Source organism: Amphiprion ocellaris, chromosome 19 (genome assembly GCF_022539595.1).
Source record: "Amphiprion ocellaris isolate individual 3 ecotype Okinawa chromosome 19, ASM2253959v1, whole genome shotgun sequence".
Taxonomy (NCBI): Eukaryota; Metazoa; Chordata; class Actinopteri; family Pomacentridae; genus Amphiprion; species Amphiprion ocellaris.
This window is the reverse complement of record NC_072784.1, coordinates 28,083,631-28,104,919: the sequence shown is the minus strand read 5'-3', so window position 1 is coordinate 28,104,919 and position 21,289 is coordinate 28,083,631. Positions and strand designations below refer to the sequence as shown.

At 41.0% G+C, this 21,289-nt stretch overlaps 2 protein-coding genes across 7 annotated transcripts in view; one reads left to right on the top strand and one right to left on the bottom strand.

Moving 5' to 3' along the window:
• Nucleotides 1–1,234: 1,234 nt before the first annotated feature.
• On the top strand, nt 1,235–4,581 carry ndufab1b (NADH:ubiquinone oxidoreductase subunit AB1b). The gene is made up of 5 exons (XM_023289748.3): nt 1,235–1,437; nt 2,561–2,680; nt 3,073–3,160; nt 3,974–4,089; nt 4,177–4,581. Exons 1-4 carry the CDS (start codon nt 1,267–1,269, stop codon nt 4,063–4,065), a joined length of 471 nt encoding a protein of 156 aa, XP_023145516.1. The 5' UTR covers nt 1,235–1,266; the 3' UTR covers nt 4,066–4,089; nt 4,177–4,581.
• A 6,996-nt stretch (nt 4,582–11,577) lies between these two features.
• The window catches only part of LOC111581529 (trinucleotide repeat containing adaptor 6A), a 36,032-nt gene continuing 26,320 nt past the window's right edge, over nt 11,578–21,289 (bottom strand). For 4 of the 6 annotated variants that reach the window (XM_055005026.1, XM_023289736.3, XM_055005027.1 and 1 more), the window contains 13 exons: nt 20,798–20,947; nt 20,373–20,492; nt 19,504–19,641; nt 19,208–19,306; nt 18,932–19,106; nt 18,630–18,776; nt 18,164–18,334; nt 16,860–17,000; nt 16,562–16,669; nt 16,059–16,277; nt 15,361–15,431; nt 15,073–15,212; nt 11,578–13,660 (listed from right to left, as the gene is read on the bottom strand). In XM_055005026.1, coding sequence (XP_054861001.1) covers nt 13,312–13,660; nt 15,073–15,212; nt 15,361–15,431; nt 16,059–16,277; nt 16,562–16,669; nt 16,860–17,000; nt 18,164–18,334; nt 18,630–18,776; nt 18,932–19,106; nt 19,208–19,306; nt 19,504–19,641; nt 20,373–20,492; nt 20,798–20,947 — 2,028 coding nt within the window. In that variant the 3' untranslated portion in view covers nt 11,578–13,311. The remainder of the gene's footprint in view (nt 13,661–15,072; nt 15,213–15,360; nt 15,432–16,058; nt 16,278–16,561; nt 16,670–16,859; nt 17,001–18,163; nt 18,335–18,629; nt 18,777–18,931; nt 19,107–19,207; nt 19,307–19,503; nt 19,642–20,372; nt 20,493–20,797; nt 20,948–21,289) is intronic. The other 2 variants (XM_035957032.2, XM_023289740.3) reach the window with 2 other exon arrangements.

The window sequence follows — 21,289 nt, the reverse complement described above, 5'->3', positions numbered from 1 at the left end:
AATTTTGAAAAAAAAAGAGGAGGGATTACAAATCTTAAGAGGCAGACAGTGTTAAAACTTTGCTATGTTGGCTAAAAAATAATAAGATGAAAGTATTTCTGATTTAGCCCTGTGGTGGTTTTGTCCTGTGTCAGCTGGGATAGGCTCCCTGTGTAATTTTACTCTGAAATAACTTTAAAATGATGCAATTATCATGTTAAAAGCCCAAAGTGTCTGAGCTGAGCCACTATTGTTTAGAGATCCTAACCATGCTCAAAACTATTAAGTGTCTATTTGACCACACTGTGACACTTTCCCCCTTTTAGTTGTTTATCCCCAATGGTTTCGTACAGTACTGCTTTGTATTTCTCTCTGTGGCCTCTGACTGGAAGGCACTGAAGAGAGTGGTGAGGGCTGCTGAGAGGATCATCAGGATCTCGCTGCCACCTGTAAGGGACTTGGCTGAACAAGGGCAGTGAAGATCACCAGGGACCCCACTCACCCTGCCCATGGACTGTTTTCTCTCCCACCCTCAGGCAGGAGGTACCACAGCCTGAGATGTAAAACTGTTAGGTTCAGGAACAGCTTCTTTCCTACATTAAACATATACACTCTACTGCCTTTCACAAGTACAGTTCAGTTACCTTGGACATGTGCAATAAAGTCTTATTTATTCTCTCGTTTTCATTTATTTATTTCATTCACTGCACTACTACACCAGTATTTATAACTTATTTATTTTATCTCAGTTTTTTTTAATTGTGTGTGTTTTTATTGCTGACCCTGCATCGTCATTTTTTTCTGCAGTGCATCTCTGATGTAATTTGCCCGAATGACGATAAAGTAATCTGATTCTGATTCTGATATAGGACAAAAAAGTTCAAGGCATCGTCAAGGACAATAAGTCAAACAAATGAAACGGTCCATTTGCACTTGTTTTTCTGGAGGTGTATTACTCGCATCATGTTGTAAAGTATGTTGAAGTATTCTGCTCCTATAGTGACTTAAAATTTTACGATTCGGTGTTCGATTGCTCTTCCCTGGACTGAATTCTCGCTTTTAGCCACATTCATGTTGTCTCGCGTTTATCGAGGTTATTATTTTGTAATGAAACATTTCAAAGATGCGTGTCTTAATAAAAGAAAAAAAAGCACATTTAAAAACACAAATAAACTACAAATTAAAAACACGGCTCGTGTTGTGCGCATGCTCACCGGGGAGCCTTGACCCCGTTTCTTCTTCTACGCCTTACATGCTGGTAGCTGCTACCAGTAGCTTCTCTCCGTCATGGCGGCTCGTGTCCTGCAGCAGTGTGTTCGCTCCTTCGCCCGGCCTTCGCTGAGGCTTTGCTCCGGTAACCTTGCAGTCAGAGCCGCTGCCGCCCCGACAGCAGCCCTCCACCGACCTCTCTCGTTCGCCGCAGACAGCCGGAGGACGCGGTGGCTCGGCCAGAGCCGGGTGAGTCTCCGGTAACATTGAAGAGCCGTGGCCTAGCTGTGACCTACCGATGTCTTTCACAACTGTCCGGCTAACACGGCCCGCTGAAAGTTCCCGGTGTGCTGTGGATGGATTATTTTAACATGAACGAATGTCTGTCAGTGGAATAGTCTGGCTTATATCCATGAAAGTCTGTAACGTTAAATTTTGGTGACAGAACTGCCATGTTTTTCCTGCTGTCCAGCTAGCTGCTTAGCATAGTTGGTGCGTTCAGTGACACACTTATATTTACACCTCTATGACCTCCCATTTACCATCACTGGGATGTCAAAACTTAAACTAACATCGTGTTGCTAATTCTGGCTTAGCAGTAGGTAAAGATACATATCTGTTATGCACTGAATTGTAAACTGGTGATGTTAAAGGATGTGAAAAGTACAACTTGAATCGTATTGCTGCAATGGATTCTTGCTCACAGTAAAGATGATTTCAACTTAAAAGTGATTCTGCATTATTTATATCTTGCATACATCCGCTGAAATACTGAGAAGGAACACTGAACAGTTGTGTTTATAGGAAATTTAATGAAGTTGAGATGTGATGCTATACATGTTGATTAAAAAAATAGTAATACATTTCATAATCTCCCCACAGAAATTTCAAAAGCAGGGAAATGTGCAGCTTTGTTTGTAGAAACAGCATCCTCACATGATCTGGAACTCAGTCTACAACTTGGAGTAGCTTGTTCCAGTTATTAGTGTTTTAGTAGCTTAACTTGGCCCAGACAGTCCCTAAACCTAATGCACTAATTTGGCTCTGATGTAGCCGTCTCTCGCTATCTGTTGTCACTACTCAAGCATTGTAACCCCACAGCACCCAATAGCTTATTAACCCTGAAGAATAAATGCTGAAAAGTTTATTTTTTTTGCTAAGCGTATATATGTTGAGTTTACTGTACGATTATGTGCATTTAATGTGCTTAAGTGTCCTCCAGATGCTCGAACATCAGTCTAATTGTGTCCCACAGCCTGTTTACAGTTTGTAACAGTTCGACCTACAGCTCAAACAGCTTCAGGCCTCAATGATCCCACCCCCTCACCACCTCCGTTTCTGACACATTCTCCTTCTTTTTTATCCTCCTCAGACCCCCTCGGTGGGTGTGTTGTGCCGACAGTATGGCGACCTGCCCCCCCTCACCCTGGAAACCATCAAAGACCGTGTCCTGTATGTACTCAAGCTCTACGACAAGATCAACCCAGAGAAGGTGAGAAGGAGCACAAGTTAGCCGAGAAGCCATCAGCCCTGCTTGCTTTTAGCTGAAACGATCAGTAAATGGGTTAACGTGGACTTAAAGTTAGTGCCACAGTCACATGTTTTGTCTCTAATATTCTAATACATGCTCTGTTAAACTTGTATTTTGTTTTGAGGCTACATTAGCAGCTTGGTAGAATAATGACAGTTTGTTTTTTTATCTTTAGCCAAACAGTCTAGCCAGTAATGATTTAATTAAAGTTGTTCAGTGTTTGTGTGGAAGCTGGGAGCTGCAGCGAATGTGTCCATGTCAGAACTAAATCCCTGAGCTGCAGGGTGACTTGACCTTTATTTTGTGTGTAAAATTATCTATTTTTAATGCCAAGGATAATTTGTGTCCGACAGCTGCAGACGACTTCCCACTTCATGAAAGATTTGGGTTTGGACAGCTTGGACCAGGTGGAGATCATCATGGCCATGGAAGATGAGTTTGGTAAGAGCCGGCGTGCAAACCTTTTTATACAGCAACTAGTCTTTTAGAAGTTTACTACATTAAAAAATAAATAAATTACAGATTGATGGTTTAGACATCAGGCACAGCTTAACCTTGTAAGACCTACCACTGTGTAAGTTTTCCAGGGCATATTCTTACATTTTTACGTACTGTAGTGCAAATTTTTTTTGGAGTATTTTTATTTGCTTTACATCAATATAACCCTTATATCCCAAGTTTTAATAATATGTATTGACTTATTAACTACTACAATAAATTGCTTAAAAGTGGAATAAACCTAAAAAAGTGCCGTTTTTGTTTTTTCACATATATTTCAAAGTACAAAAATTGCATAGCAGTGTCCCTCAAATTTGTAAATGTAAAAAAGTTGCACAATATCTGTGGTCCCGTTAATGAAGATTTTTATTATGTGCGCTTTATTGTGTATTTTTACAAACTCATCACTGCAACAAAAAAAGTGCCCTGAGACATGGTGAATGTGTAAAATGTTAGTGGAACAACCACACGCTTCTCGACCTCACTGAGGCGGGAACAACGCCATAAGTTACCAAATATGATCACTCGCCCGATGAAGGGCTATGTATATAATTTTCCCTGTGCACATAAACAGACAGATCTTTATCAGTGCAGATTGGAGTTAATAAATATTGTTTTCAATTCTGTATGTAGCACAGATGTAGTTAACTTGACAGTTAGAACACATGTCTATGCCAGCTGCCATTTGCAGGGTTTTTTAGAACATCTTTGCTTTTGCAGGACTTTTTTTTTTTAACTTGTATGTTTCTGCTGCAGGCTTTGAGATCCCAGATGCAGAAGCAGAGAAGCTGATGACTCCTGAGGAGATTGTACAGTACATCGCAGACAAGAAGGATGTTTATGAATAATCTGTTCTATAGCTCGATACAGAGGCAAGTCACGGCCGGTTTCTGTCCTCTTTTCTGTTTCTTAGATGATTGTATCATTTGTTGAAAATGATTTTTTTTAATTATCCACAGAGGGTGACCCTACCACACATGGACACAAACAGGAAGTCCTTGTGAAGCAGATGGACGCCAAACCATTTCCCACTTCAACCCTGTCAGCTCTTCTGTCTCTTACGGCGACGTCACCTGCTGCGTCTTGTGTTTGACTGTATTTAAATGAACATGTTGTTGGGAGCGTTGAGATAAAACTCTATATTAAACAAGGTTATATCTCAGTTTTGAGTTCACATTCTTCCAGCTCCCCCCTGTGGTTCTGATGTATAATTTCTCATAAATAGATCAATAAAGACCCATGCTGTACAGTTGTGCGTCTACTGTGCAGCTCTGTTACGCACAAGCATGTTGTGTAGTTCTGGTCACTGAATGAAAAACAAAATGCAACTTGAAAAATAAAGACAGTCGTGCAGTTGAATTTAACCAAGTGTGTTTCACCATTTCTGAAGCAAAACTTACTCTTGATGCTAAACTGTTTGGATACACAATCAGCTGGCTCAAGTTTTTCAAAATTAAGGGTCCCAAAGCTCCAGTTTCCATGGGTCTGCGTCGGTAATTACATATTTAACAGCATGTGCATAATTACATGAACTAAGACAGACTTGCAGTATTAAAAGTACTGTCTGAGGGACTACAAAGGAAAATGTGAAAAAAAAACAAATCCTTAGATGGAGTCCAGCAGTACGTAAAAATGTAAGAATATGCCCTGGAAAACTTACACAGTGGTAGGTCTTACAAGGTTAAGCTGTGCCTGATGTCTAAACCATCAATCTGTAATTTATTTATTTTTTAATGTAGTAAACTTCTAAAAGACTAGTTTAGTGTGAAACAGGCCCCAGTGAACACAGTCCTGACAGTGAAGCACAGAGGGGGGATTGTGATGTTACAGGGCTGTGTGAGTCCAAAATAGGTTGACATTTACAAATGGTACCATGAATGCCTGTGGATATATCAAAAAGTCTGGTTGACAAGATGATTCCCAGTCTGTAGAAGTGGAATTATTACAGCATGAAAACCATCCAAAGCCACAAAAGGAAAACTGTGAAAATTACGAACTCTTTAACCCTCCTATTACCTTCAAATTTACTAACATCTTTTATCCTTGGGGTCAGTTTGACTCCAGCAATTTAAACCACCAGAAAATGACTGTAATTAAAATTGTTCCCCAAGTTTATGTGTCAGGTACTTTATGTCTTCTTGTTGACTACCTGAGTAGCCCTTTCAATACAACAACCCCCACCCACTCCCCTTACACATCCAGAATATCAGAAATTTGCAGATCACAATAAAATCTCGCTGACTGACCTAAAATTGGAGAGAGATCTTTTTGGTGTTTTAATGGCTTGTATTATTTCAAAGTTTACATTTTTGTTCTCTGTAACATATAATGAAAAACAATTTCTGTTATCAAGAATTGTATTATGTTTGGGGTAAATTCAATCCCGGGAAAAACTAACACAATTTCAAAAAGTTTAGGGCCCTGAAGCTTTTTGGAAATTAGAAAACTGCATGTTCTAGTGACCTCAATATCATCCAAAACAACCAAAACTAAACGGTGTAAAATGTTGATATTTCTTATATTATTTCTTCAAATTGACCCCAAAGAACACTGATGCGTACAACATGTTTACTGGACAGTGAAAACATCATGTTAATTTTATATTTACACAGTGTTCCCCACTAAATGAGGAAAAGTCACTAAATATGAAGAAGGAGAAACAAGATATCAATCATTTATTTAGTGACATTAAACATTGAATGGGGTCAAAGTGGCCCCAAAGATAATATGGGGGTTAAAGTATTATAAAAAGAAAAGTAGAGCAACACGACCCATCCAGCAAATATTTAATAATTAAAATAAAGAGGAATAGCAGAAGGTTTAGATTTGATCAATTTGTCCAACACTGGTTTGAGTCCATCAATAAAAACACAGATGCACTCAATATTGGACAAAATAGATTTGGACCTGACTTTCTGTTGCACTAAATTTCTGCTGTGGGGCTGCGTTTATAATACAGCAGACCTAAACTGCTGGTTTTATATTTTAGACAAAAACATACTGTTCTATTTAGAATTACTGTGTGGGAATACGATTTTGAATCAACTGAAATGTAAGTGATATTGCACAGGGGTGTACTCACTTCTGTTGCGTCCTGTAACCAAAAGTTTTGACATACTGTCTGTCCAAAAAACAAAAAGTTGCACACTCTAATATTTCACTGGACCGCCTTTAGCTCTGAGAACGACACACATTCACTGTGGCATCGTTTCAATAAGCTTCTGCAATGTCACAGCATTTACTTCTGTCCAGAGTTGCATTAATTTTCTACCAAGATCTTATATTGATGATGGGAGAGTCGGACAAAGTCTTCTCCAGAACATCCCAGAGATTCTCAGTGGGGCTGAGGTCTGGACTCTGTGGAGGACAATCCATCTCATGCTCCCTGATCCACTCATTCTCAATGTGAGCCCATGAATCCTGGCATCATCATCTTGGAACATGTCCATGAACATCAGGGAAGAAAAACTCCACTGATGGAAAGACCTGGTCATTCAGTATATTCAGGTATCAGCTGACCTCATTCTTTCGGAACATAACGTTGCTGAACCTGACCAACCCCAGATCATAACTCTAACCCCCACAGGCTGGTAGATACTAGTCATGATGAGTGAATCACTTTATCTGCCTCTCTTCTTACCCTGATGCCCCCATCACTCTGGAACAGGGTAAATCTGGACTCATCAGACCACATGACCTTCTTCCATTGCTCCAGAGTCCAATCTTTATGCTACCTAGCAAACTGAAGCCTTTTTTTCTGATTATCCTCACTGATCAGTGGTTTTCTTAGAGCTACAGCTGTTTCGTCTCAATCCTTTGAGTTCCCTTTGCCTTGTGTGTTTGGAAATGTTCGTACTTTCACTATTAAACATAGCCGTGACTTCTACTGTTGTTCATCTAAGGGTTTGTTCCGGCCACATTTGTTCCTGGAAGATCATGGTTCTCCACTACCTTTCTAGTTTCAATAATGCGTTGGACAGTTTTTAACCTGATTTCAGTAGTTTCAGAAATCTCCTTAGTTGTTTTCTTTGCTTGATGCAGGCCAATAATTTGACCCTTCTGAAACAGATTAACATCCTTTCCATGACCACAGGATCTGTCTTCCAACATGGTTGTTTCAGAAATGAGAAGCTCCTCACTGCATCAGCTAGGGTTCAATAAGTTGTTGGAGCTGAAACATATTCATCACTGCAGTAATTATGCAATGGATTCTATTACCTAAGTGTTTAGTTAAATCCAAGTGGCGACTTTTTTTTGGACAGGCAGTGTATTTTAAGAAGACAATTCAAGGTTTTCTTGCAAACAAAAATAAAAACTTGAACAAGGAGAATTACATTTTTAACATCTGCAGACATTACAGCTGTCATCTTGTCTGGAGACATTTTACCAACAGAGAAATGAAGACTCGGAGGGCGACTGCTGTCATTGTTAGTCTTTTATTGAGGGTTGTACCCAAGTTATACAGCTTTGTATGCTGGCTGCAGGAGCCAGAGGGTTACAAACAGTAATCAGTATACGAGTACAGCCAACAGAAGACCTACTACCTACTACTCTACACCTTAGTACAGATTCTCTTAAGAGCACTAAAATCCAGAAAAATAAGAGAAAAAAATACAGAACAAACCAAGCAACAAAGGAAGGAGAATAAAAAGATTAAATGAAACCAAACAAATAGACAGCATCAGAGGAGACATTCATTATTAGAGCACACTGGAGTTGGTTTTCTATACCTTGTAATATCAGGCGACTTCGTTTTTGTCAATTTTTATACCCATACAAATAAAGATTGTCCTTCAAAAAGTGCAGATTCCACCGAAGTTTAAGATAAAATCCTTTGATGACCCGAGGAAGACATTTGAAAATAAAAAGGTACTTCCTGTTTTGTTTGTAAGAGAGGAAGACTCCCTCTCAATGATTATAGACACTGTATGCTTATATTCTCATATATATATATATTATATATAGTTTCAACAGTCTCCCAAAGCGATGTGCATAATAGGTTTACAGGTGATCCAACTACACACTGGATTGATAGAATCTCTATAAAAAACACTGTAGTTGTGTAAAATTTGCAGTTTCACCGGCCTCTCTCCGCTCGGCTTATCGAGCAGGAGACGAGCTGTGAAAATAAAGAAACGGACTTTTGCAAATCTTAACCTGTCCTCCTCTCCTGCTACAACTGGCCCGACGGTTGCTAGGTAATAAAGGTTTTTTCAGTTTTTATTATTATTAGTAATAGTAGTACTAGAAGTACGATTCAACGATGGCACGACATGTTTTGAGGAATATTACTGGGAATCCCATCTCAGCTGTTTTTAAAAATTTTTTGGGATTTTTTTTCGTATTTATTTATTTATTTAAAGAAAGCGAAAAAGAGAAGTAAAAGAAAACAATAAACCAAGGTGGACATGGAAGCCTGGGTTCAACACTCCACTGCATAGTCTCTCTGAGCGACACCCACCCCCTAACCCTCTGTACTGTGCCCACCCACTCACCCACCCACCCAGTAAACCCACCCACATCTTTGTGCTGGTTAGACTAAAGCTTTTCAGGGTTTGTTTGTGTGTGTGTGTTCATACTAAATGTAAAATGACAAAAAAGACAGCAGATTCTCACAGTTTTTGTGTTTTTTTTTCTTTTGTTTGTTATTGTTTTTTTTTTGTATTTTGTTTAGTTTTTTTTTCTGTCAAAAAAATAGCCTTAGCGCTTTTTTGATCGACCGTAGGAGCCGTTGGTTGTGTGTTATGATATAGCATTTTACTCACAGGATAGTTAAGTCAAGAGAAACACAAAGAGTCACATTATTTTTTTCTTAAATATTAAAAGTAGTAGAGTATCACCAGCCAGCTTCCCTCCTCTCCTAACCCTCTTTCCTCCCCTCGTCTGGCCCTGTCGGGAAGCTGCTTGGCAGCCCTGGGGATTGTACATTGCTCATGGTGGTTTTCACTTACTGAAAAGGTTTCCTCACATCATTCTTTTGCAAATGACATTTTTCTTCAAGCATTTAACATTGTCCAGCTTTTTAAATACACATATGCACACGTACACAACTACAAAACAGAAAAAAAAAAGTATCAATCCCTTTCCTTCCCTCTCACCCTCCCTCCTCGATTTGGCATGATAATGTATTCAGACACACAGACTGGGTTTTCCAACACGCACACGGACACACGCCGACAGTAGACTGGACGAGACAGAGCGAGAATTAAGCTGGGAACCAAAACAGTAACATCAACATCAATGAGAGGCATTTTACAGACGTTGCTTGTCCCTTCTCTAACAGCAGAGCAGTGTCGCCTCCCGAGCGGCTGATCTGGGGTCTGTTCCTGTCCCAGTAATGGTTAAGGTAAGGATACTGAGAAGGGACGAAACAGCTCCCACATCACGGCGCGAGGAGAGTTGACACTGCCAAAATCAGAATGAACAAAGTGTAAAGTAATTTCAATGAGTGGTAAAAGGGAATATAGACATTGTAGAGTGCACTTGCCCCAGACCTCTTGTCAGTTTTGCGTCTCCTCTCCTGTAGTTAAGCTTTAGGAGTCGGGGAGGGAGAGCTGATCCTGGATAAGCCAGCGAGGAGGCAAATGTAATCCCGAGTCCCTGAAAAGCCAGGAAGAACCAGCCAATCACAAGCCTCATCCCCCTTGCCTGAGTCACAACGGGCCTACAAGAAGCCTCGCCTCTTTTCAGTCAAGCTCAAGACACGAGCATCTCTACGGCAACAGCTGCCAACGATCACCATGACAACCAGGCGTGGTCAGAACAGTAGTCGAATTCTTCTTCTTCCTGATTTCTGTCATGCGGTGGTTTCCAGGTGCCAGAGAAGGCAGATCGAGGCTCCGCTTTTATACTTTAAAAACCGTTTCAGCTACATTCTGGCTCGGTTCGGACGCCGTGGCGAAATCGCCGCTCCGACCGACCGGCCGGCCCAGCGAACAGGGAGAGGTAAACCTGGAGAGGAGGCCACCCCTCCATCTTCTCTCGCTCCCTTCACTGAGACCAACAAAGCACCATCTTCTCTAGTCACAGCACACACACACACACACACACACACACACACCTTTCACTTCAGTTGAAAACAGGCAGACACACACACACACACAAACAAACTTTACCCTGTCACAATACTCTCACAGGCGCATCTTCTCCCTCAGACAGACCCGAAAATCCAAACTACATCACCGCCGTCTGTCCAACCGTCTCGGCTGTGCCTTTCTCTTGCTCGGCCTTTCCTCCAAAAATCCACCCAAGTGCAAAATCCAAGGCTCCTCAGTTCAATTTGTCAAATTAAGTTAACTCAAAAAATAAATGACAAAAACACGGTTCAGATGTTCCACTTGATAACAAATTGTTCAACAAGACAAAAACAAATACAAGTAAGAGATATATATATATATAGTTTAAGCAAAGAGATCTGGAATTAAGTAAACTAATCTTTTGTATGATTGAATTATTTGGTAGAGAGCAGTTCAATACTGGCACACACCACAGTCAAGTCTGGCTAATACTCAAGGTTCTGTCTCACTACATATGCTTTGAAGTCGTTAAATAATCACGGCTAAAAACACAACTAAAGCTTCTAGTACTTTTGAAATAAAAACCCTATATTGGAGGGGGGAAAACGTGTGCGCACACACACACGCACAACAGGCAGAATAATTACACGATGAAGAAAAGAAATTAAGGTCCATGGCTTCGCTAATGCTGACTTCTCGCGCACTCTGAAGCGTTTGTTATTCCCCGAAAAATTGTGCATCATAGGAACTAAACAATCACTGGTAGAATAAGGTAACTATTATTCATGCTTGTATTTTTGTCGACAAAACACACCACTGGTGGATTTACATTCGCGCCGTTCTCACACACACAACCACACCCGCGGCTCACATCCGCCGGTACACAACATCCACAGACACACAATCACACACAATCACACACACACACACACACACACACACACACACACACACACACACACACACACACACACACACACATCATGTCAGGAACTTCAGATGAGTACCCCACACCCCCCCCCCCCCCCCGACCCAAAGGAGAAAAAAAGAAAAAAAAAAAAAACAGTACAACAATACAATCATATTCTATTTGTAAACAGGTAGAAGCCACTTGACTTGTTGTTGCATCTTCGGACACAATTAGGATCAAGGCAATGAAATGTGGACGACTTTTGCACTGTTAAAATATAATCTTCAACCAAAACACGATTTTAAAGTTCTTTCCTTTTTTTTTTTTTTTTTGTCAAAACACCATCTGTGGCAATGAGAGCGATTTTTAAAAAAAGAAAAAAAAAGCAAGTAATATTTGTTGTACTTAATGAAACATTTAAAACATTTTGTGAGACACGGGAAGAAAAAAAAAAACGCCTCTCAGTAGGCCATGTGAATGTGAGAGGCTACAGTATGCATAGATACAGATTTGCCTTTCTCTTGGTTTATAAGTCTGACGAGACAGAACATTTTCCACACGCACTCACACGATAACACTCCCCACGTTTGATTTTTACATCAGTGGAGTGGAGGAGTGGAGGAAGAGGAGGAGAGAGGGAGCGTTGGGATTTCTGCAGCCCATCCTCCACCCCCCACATTAGGCCCTCCCCCTCCCTCAAATGACAGCATATTGAAAGCAGTGTGTTGAGCTTCTCCAGCTTAAAGCAGTTATTTGGCAGAGAAAAAAAACTTACAGACCTATACATAGTTTTCAGTGCTAGAAGTTGGATTTTCCTTTCCTACAAGGAGTAGTAGTTTTTTTTTTTTTTTAATTCAACTACAAGGGGGGGAAAACTGGCTTGATTTCCTGAGAACCATTGCTGGTTATTTAGCAGACAAAGAGGAATAGTTCAAATAACCAACGCCATGGCCAAAAACACTGATCCGAATTCCCAGAGTTACAAAGCATCGTCTTCATCCTCAATAAGAGTTTACATTTTTTGTTTTTGTTTGTTTTTATAAATTTTTTATGCGTTTTTGATCAGTTTTATATTTTTTTTGTGCATTTTCTGTTTTATTCCATCTTCTCTTTAAAATGAAGAATGAACACACGTTCCGCCTCCTAAGTCTTGTAAACAAGAGGTTGCAGTGTGGCACCTCCAAAACATTGAAAGCCTATTCTGAAAGTGCTGTTCCCCCACCTGCCCACTAGGGGGCTGGCGGGGGGGCTTGCTAGATAGGCTCCGCCACCTATATTAGGGTGGGCGGGGCTTGCTAGTCCCAGCTGCGGCTACAGTCCTTTGCACTGCAGAGCTCAACGTTCTTTAGTTTTAAAACAAAATTGGTGCAATACTTTTAAATGTCACTTTTACGATCACCAGATAATCATCCTAAGTCAGGTTTTATTCTTTAACCATCTGTTGATCTTGAACTCCACGACAACGCAGTAAGGTAGGCGTGCCAAGGCAGAGAGGAGCGCACACGTACTCATTCGCAACTCACACACACACACACACACACACACACACAAAGTACTTCCACACACACGTGCGCATGCACACGCATACACACATACGGTAAGGACCTCAATGAGTAAACAGCTACACTGGAAAAACTGGCTGCTCCCTCTATATTGCAGATTATATATACTGAGAAAAAACCACATTCAGTGCAAAGTTAAAAAAGCTCATACTCCAACATTGTCAGCAAATAAATGCAAAAAAAGAAAGAAAATAAAACAAAAAGAAAACGTTAAAAATAAAAAGAATTGGAATTCAAATAAACATGACGAATGAAACAAAAAAATATATATAATAATGAGCTCGATTGAAGCTTTTTTCGGTCTGAAAGAGCACTACCTGGAAGCAAATATCCATCCGTTCACATTATAGAATTGGCCTGCATGATTCAAGTATTCCGACTGATATGTTTTTGGGCTAAAACAAAGTGGACATATGTGCAGAGAGAGAAACGTAACTTGTTTTCCACAGGGGAGACCCCGTATTGTTGAATATCTTGTAAGTGAGAAAGAGTCCAACTAGTGCCATAGCGTTTATAACTACTTTTTTTTTCTTTACCATTTTCTTCTGCTGATTATTGATAATTCTCTACTGACCCTTCCCCCAGCCTGTGTGATTGGCAGGCGGTTCACATGGAGTCCCCGCCGCCCGTCAGGTGATCCACCGGGAGGAAGGAGCTGATTGGAGAGGGGCTGCTGATCCTCCCTGCCTCGGTGCCACTGGGGCTCCCCCACAGGCTACTGGAATAGTTGGGCCCGCCCCAGAGGGAGGAGCTGTGGAGATCGCTGCTGTTCCACTGGCTAGCTTCAGGAGCGCGGCTGGGAAAGGGGTGAGACTGATCCATTCTGCTCTGAGAAGAGCCGATGGCCTGCCAGCCAGAGGAGGGAGTCGCCAATGACTGCCCTTGTGCAAAGAAACGGTTGATTTCCTCCTCGCTGGCAAACTCAGCCAGAATAGTAGTGTTCCCCAAAACACACCTGTAGGGATGCAACAGGTGAGAGAGAGCGTGTGAGTGTGTGAGTTGCTGCTGCGAAACGTCCTCTGCAATTAACACATTTACGCACTGACCGACTAAAACCCATTTCTATTAATTCTTCTGTACATCCCACCAAACCGTGTGTAGGAGTCTGACTTTGGGAATCAAGTTCATACTAATTATTGGAAACTGATTGTTGTCATAGTGATATTTTTCCTTGTTTGCTGCTGCTCTCATGGCCAAGAAATCACTAATCAAGTTTGTATGGAATAAGTTTTGAAAATTTGTATTAATATGTTGGTTTAAGTTCTTGAATATCAAACAAAATAAGTGCAAAAATAAAACTTTGGAAGAGAATAACACTCACTCCAGAACAAAAAAACATGTCAAAAGTGCAATTTATGACTTGTAAACAAATATTTGCATAACTATCCTAACCATTACCTGACCTTTTACTTTCGAGATATGTCCCTTTGTTTACAGTCTCCTGTGTTTCTTTCTCGCTGGTCAGATGTGTTGCCCTCCCTTTTGCGTTGCCGTGGTTACGCTGCCATCTCTCTTGTTTGCGCTGCCCTACTTTTTGTTTGCAGTGCACAGACAGACCTCTTGCATGAGCAGATATTTTTCAGGAGAGCTTCCTGATTGGCTTAAGTGGCTTTGAGTGGCAACTCAGTGATCCAGATGTTGCTCTGGCCAACTTACCGGCATAATGAGCAACTCTGTCACTAAATTTAGCAACTTCCCAGACCCCTTTGGAATCAACTTCTTCACTTAAAAAAATACCTATTAATAAATCTCGCAATGCTTTGGACAGGCCTGAGCTACTTTCTGGGGGGGGTGTGCTTTTTTTATGATAGGGGACAGTGGAGAGAGATAGGAAACGCCCCTGTTTATGGGTTGCCTGCTGTTGTCAGCTGGCCTATCTGGGCACCCATAAGTTTTATTTTTGTTTAACATTTAGTAAGTTTTGATTGACTTTATTGACACAAATATAATTCCTGAGGCTTGTTTAATATTCTGCATTAACTAATCATCATCTTGTTTACATGGCATTTCAGAAATTAGCCTATGGCAGAGAGCAGACTGTAACGCTTATGGAAGTGCATGTAAACACATTAGGTGTGTCATAAATCAAGAATACATGGCCAATCTGTAAAATGGAACTTCCATTTATGTATCCAACCATTATGTGTGCAGGAGACATCTGACACTGAAATTAGCTGATGAAAAGTAAATAATGATACCATCATCTTCAGAGAGAGCGGATATGACTAAGTACTGATGCAATAATCTTGCCTGACAGGCCAGTCAATATCTCATAATGATCCTGGCTTAATTATAAGTCAGTTCAACTACATCTGATTTAAAAAAGGGAAGGTGGAGTGTGTGTATATTTGTGTAACGTTTACTTACATGTGCAGGCTCTTCTGGGCCTTTGCGGCCTCATCCTTGGAGCTGTAGCACACCACAGCGTTACCATGCGGCAGGTTGAGGTGGAATGTGATCAGAGGGCCGTGCTGCATGCACAGAGTCCTCAGTGTAGAGCCGTCAATCTGGGAGACCAACGCCCACACAAACACAAACAGAGAGACAGCAGATAAACAGACAGAGGTGAAATATTTCCTCAAATTGTTGTTTTTGTTCTAAATAAACAGACAAAAATACACAAGTAAAACATGACATTTTTGTAGATTCCAGTACCTGAGGTGTGAGATTTTTCAGAACAAGCCATTGGGTTCTCCCTGAGCTGCTGCTGTCACCCCAACTGGAACCTGCCAACACACAGCGAGGAACAATAATCAGCTAAGACAGGAAGGGTTTCAGGTAAAATAAATTAGTATGAAAGTGATAAGCTGTGAAGTGTCTTTATCTCCTAGAAAACTGGAGAAATCCAAAAAGAAGTGCTGCAGTGTGTGTCAAAAAAACTATATGAAGACAGAAGTAATAACTTTACTTAAGGCAGTATACATAATAGTAACAGGCTATAAATAATCTTATTTCAACATTTTTATTTTCCATGCAGATATTAAGAAGAATCTGCAAAAGCTGTTGACAGTACCCATTAGAACTATGCCAGCTGTCGCCTAAATAAATTACAAATTCTCATAATGTATTTATTATTTCAGTCTCTCTGACTATATAAACCAAAGACAAGTCTATTTAATGCGGTCGCTCATTTTCCACATCACAATTTTCAGGCAAAAATGGTCACGTTGGACGTATCATTGTAAGGAATCTTTGTAATGTTAAAATGTTGGTACAAATTTCCCTTTTTCTTGTTTAAAGTTTTGGTGTCACAACACTTAGCGACAGAAAAGCGACAACAAGAACTTTAACAAATGCCACATCAATAGTAGTACAGATTACTGAATGGTTTATGTGTCTCCCTGTTCTCTCACCAGGTGTATATCTGGACTCAGTGGAGCCCCAGCCCCCCAGCCTTAGGGCAGAGCCGTCCCAGCCGGAGGAGGCAGGGCTGGGCTTCTGGCTGGTGAGGCCGGGTGGTGGTCTGGAGGGAGCCGCCTTGGGAGGCAGGGGGACCTTCCAAAGCTCATGGGCTAGGGAGGAGTTGGACACAGAACCGCCGCTGGGAGACCACTTTGACTCACTGGGTCTGGCTGCAAAGAGAAGAGAAATGAAACCCGTTTACATCCTCCTGTTCACATCTCTGCTAAGTGCCTTTTTAATGAAATGCTTAATAGATTTTTAAGAGAAAATGGCAAAGTTAGAGGAACATAAGAAAGCCAGACAAACATCTTTTGTTTTAAACTTCGTCTGATTTTCACAAAACACTTAATTTTTTATTTACTTTGGGCTAGCTCAACATTCTTCTCTCCTCTTGAGGCCCATTCAAATCATTTAGCCTCACTGCAATGGCTGAGTTTTAAACAGGGACACGTACCTGAAGTGCTTTGTGCTGTACTGGTGAGGGAACCGCTGTGGCTGGAGGCACGAATGGATGACCAGGCACTGTTAGAAGGCATCGTGGTGTTCAGTGATGAGGATGGCCCTGGTAAAGACAACAAGGAGGGTTAGTGTCCATCTGTTCATGCTAGGACTGATGCAAGTATGTGTTTGATAGTTGGAAATTTGTTGTTAAATGTATTCAGGTTTAGCATCTTTACTTAGGAAAACAAATCAGATACAAAACAACTGACAAACCTGGTGTATGCTTGTGTTCTGCCATGTGTGTGACCTACCGTTGTTCCTGTCCCTGAGGTGGTCTGTGTCGCGGACGGTGTTGATGGAGAGGTTGTTGATGACACTGCCAGGGGTCACATAAGGGTCAGTCTCAGGGTCAATGTTGGGGTAACCTTTCCAAGGCTCCCCGGGCCGGAACTCTGCAAAAAAATCCACAAAACACAGCAATGAGCGGTTTGCCAAGGGAAGCAAATAGGGCTGCAGCTATCGATTATTTTAGAAATCGAGTATTCTACCAATTATTCTGCTGATTAATGGAGTAACTGGATTCCGTGCTTGGCATGCGCGTTACAGCATCAAAAGCAGAAGTGAATGCGCTGTGCAACAGAAATAACCGTCCTGGTGGAACACGGGGTATAGTCCAGGGGTATCCAACTAAAATTAAAGCCATGGGAACCCCACATGCATAAGTTGGTGATGCAGATGTTTTTATGTTTGGTCCGTTTAAACTGCTGCTACTGCAGCTGACAGAACACAAATAAGAAAACTAATCTGTTTATCAGTATTGATTACAGAGAATATTCAATCAATAACATTAGTTTCACTTTGATTTGGCCAAAAATTAAAGTTTTTTCCTCCATTCTGAGACCGTGTCAGACCTACATGTACTTTATTACAATATCATGTTTGAATATATGAAATTTGATGGTTTTAGTATGTGGCTGTCTGTTATCAATAATCAGCTGCATTAACCAGTAAAATGAATACATTAATGCATGTTTAACAGTTTTCTACCAGTATTCCTGTTTCACATCATTTCCAGTCACAGATTTTTACCGTTATAAATTTTTATGTTCCTCATTGTTCTCCATTACAACAACCTGTTCGCAATCAGTTCATTTTGTAGAAAACGAGTCAAATGATCGTTAAACGCTCCTGTTTGCGTGAACAACTTTGAAGCAGAAAGTCTGAGATAAAGACAGTTGAAAACCAGCTTCATACCTGTTAACTCTGACTAAGGTTTTAGTTTTTGTCGACTCACACAAAGAAAGTCTAACTATGTTAAACTGTCTTCATAGTTCAGCCCTCTGATCTGATAAAGGCCTTAAACACTCGAAAAGCTGCACCAGTTAAAACAGAAGCGTCCCGTCAAATTTAAAATCCGCTTATAATGTGAAGTTTGGGCCTGGACTCAGTTAGTGATCTGGATTCTAGTATATAGTGGATTAAACGAAGCTTCGATGCAAAGAATTTTGGCCTTGAGGAATATTAGCAATCGAATTACTCAAATAACTCCAGGAATCGTTTCAGCCCTAGAAGCAACTAAAAAGTTATTTTGTCTGCATGAAGAAGGCAGGCGTACCTGGAGGCCAGGTGACAGTGTTTGCATGGGGTGGGGGGGAGTTGGCACGGGGCGGCCAGCCATCACCCACCGAGCCCATTGATTGGCCGGGAGGACTCAGGGGAGATGGGCCAGGAGACAGGAAATCATAGAAGGGGGAGTCCTCCAGACGCAGCCCAGATGACATAGCACCTGTAGGAGACATAAAGATACAGTCACATACACTAAAACTCACCACTCTTTCCTAAAACTACTGGCCAGTTTTTATGGTAGCATATCACAACCACACCAGAATAAGAAGAATGGATAAATATCATACTATGATTTAAAAAGTTATGTTTTTCCACATTATTGTGACATACAAACATATCACATTATAACAATAAACCTTTTCGTTTTAATTATTTACTATCTATCTTTATAACATTACACATTTCACTTTTGCTCCAGCATGTACTGTCACAAATATCACGAGGTTCGACTGTACCAGATTTGCTGTTCTGCTCTAGAGGGTCAGTAGCCCAAAGTTTCTTCAGTCTGGACTGGGGTGGCTCTTTGTAGCTCACAGCTCCACCACCACTACTACCACCACCAACACCCATGTCCAGGGATACATTCAGGTTAGAGTTCAAGCCTAATGGGAAAAATGGAGGAAGAGAGGAAACAAAGACAAGAAATTCAGTCAATACCACAAATTCAAATACATATTACATTATGTGATGCCCTGTTAATTAGTACAAGATACATTCATCAAAATATGCTTTATTAACAAAGATCATTTTAACATACTTAAAGGGAAGTTGCTGAAGGATCCGAGAGCGGCAGCATCCTTCTGCATCTCAGGGGTATTGTGGGACAAGTAGTTGTCCAGGTATGGTTTGAGGGGTGGGGCCTGCTTCATAAGGGATGGGTCCAGGTGTCGTGGCGGCTGCATCATTGACGGAGATGAACCAATAGGACGTGTCTAAGGACAGAAGGTTAGAGGTTAGAGAAACCATGATCTCACAACTTTTAAAACTGGAAGTGTAATCAAGAACCCTTTGAGAGATTTTTCAAGACACACACCTGTTCAGTCTGACGTCCCACCGGCATGGCTCTCTGGCTTTGAGCCTTCTGCTGTTGCTGTTGTTGCTGCTGCTGCTGCTGTTGCTGAAGGAGAAGACGCTGCAGGCAGAAAATAAGGTCAAAAAATGTGAATACTAGCATTTCATTTGTTACCTACACATTACAGGTAATACAATATAAGGATCATGTAATTTTACAATGCAGTCTCAAATTCAAAATCTGCAACTTTAAATCTAAATCCATGCTGTAATTTAACAAATAACATTTATTCTGCTTCCATGTCTCTGTCACTCTACCTGTAACTGGTTGATCTGAGTGAGCTGCGACAGCTGGTTAAGCTGGGAGAGTTGGTTGAGTACAGCCACCTGCTGTGGGCCAAGCAGAGGGCTCAGACCTCCGTTACCTCCCGGGTACTTCAACAGGGATGGAGGGACCTGGAAACAAACAAGATTGAGTGTTTCAAATGTCAAGAAAATTTTTCTTTGAATTCTGTCTTTAACGCATACAAACTTGGCATCGAACATCGAGCCATTAGCCATATGCTACCATTCAAAAGTTTGGGGTCACTTAGAAATGTCCTTATTTTTGAAAGAAAGTCAGTTTTTTCAATGAAGAGAACATTGAATTCATAAGAAATACCATCTAGACATTGTTAATGTGGTAAATGACTATTCTAGCTGGAAACAGCTGATTTTTAATGGAATATCTCCATAGAGGTACAGAGGAACATTTCCAGCAACCATCACTCCTGTGTTCTAATGCTACATTGTGTTAGCTAATGGTGTTGAAAGGCTCATTGATGACTAGAAAACCCTTATGCAATTATGTTAGCACATGAATAAAAGTGTAAGTTTTCATGGAAAACATGAAATTGTCTGGGTGACCCCAAACTTTTGAACAGTATTGTATGTTTTTTGTAACACTGTGCCATCTAAGCAAATTCCAGCAAGATGATTCTCATACCTATATGTTATTTGTTACACATTTTTAAAAACTAGAGTCAGATTTGGACAATCAACAGTGTGCTTTCCTGAAAATACTCCTAGTGCGCCCACAGTAAGAACACTGAGATAATCAGACTATTGCTAAGCAAGAGCAGCCTAAATACACTAAGCAGTACATACGGTGGCACGTGCGGGTTTATGTATTGTTGTGTGTGCGCTACCTGAGAGGGCAGGATGGGTGGAGGCACTTGGTTACGAAGATTGGGTTGAGGAGGGGGCTGGGACTGGGGGCCGCCACGGCCCTGTGCTACACTGCTGCCACCCAACATAGGGTTTACATTCTGAGAGAGGAAAACAGAAAAACACATTAACTGTCAGACAATATAACATTAAAATTTAATTTTTTTGTTATTCCTCATATCATGGAACAAAAGACAGCAAACAAGTGAATCAACTCTGTTATGGTTGTTGTGAACACAGGCTGCTGAATAAACATTTTGGATGGCATATTCACAAACTAAATGTCAAGAAAAAGTAGAAAAACCTTGCAAGCCAAATACAGAGATTAATCATCTTCTTAATATTAAAACCCAGATCTTAGTTTCTAGAAAGTATATGGCAGAACCTCATCCTTTAACACACTCACCTGCCGAGTGGGCCCAGAACTAGAGTGGGAAGGAGACGGCCCAGAGTTGAGACAGGGAATAGGCTGAGCAGAATTGGAAGGGGAAAGGCTCATGCTTTGATTGGAGGACAGTTCATCAGAAGCTGGATTATCATAAGCAGAGGGGGAAAGCTGCAGAAGCAAGGGCCAGGTGCACAGCAGATGGACGGCAAGCACAGAGGGACAGGAAGCGCATCAGCAGCCACAGAAGCACAGAGAGGGAAAGAGAAGAGTTAATTTTGCAGAAGGCAAGTAGAATGAGGAGAAAAGAGAAAGTACTGTGGAAACAGAGGAAGTAACAGTTAAGCGTGAGTGGTGTAGGAAAGTGCAACAGAGCAGAAAGAGGCTTATGAATGAGCAGGAGAGAAGTAAGAAACAAGACGGAAATGGGCGCAGCGGAAAAAGAGAAGGTCATAGGATGGAAAATAAACTAGAGGGTGAAAGTTCAACGGTAAAAATAAAGGATTTAGACAA

Coding starts and splice junctions, on each gene's coding strand:
- ndufab1b (XM_023289748.3), top strand. CDS start 1,267: ATGGCGGCTCGTGTCCTGCAGCAGTGTGTTCGCTCCTTCGCCCGGCCT. Junction 1,438..2,560: donor GGTGGCTCGGCCAGAGCCGG/GTGAGTCTCCGG, acceptor TATCCTCCTCAG/ACCCCCTCGGTGGGTGTGTT. Junction 2,681..3,072: donor ACAAGATCAACCCAGAGAAG/GTGAGAAGGAGC, acceptor TGTGTCCGACAG/CTGCAGACGACTTCCCACTT.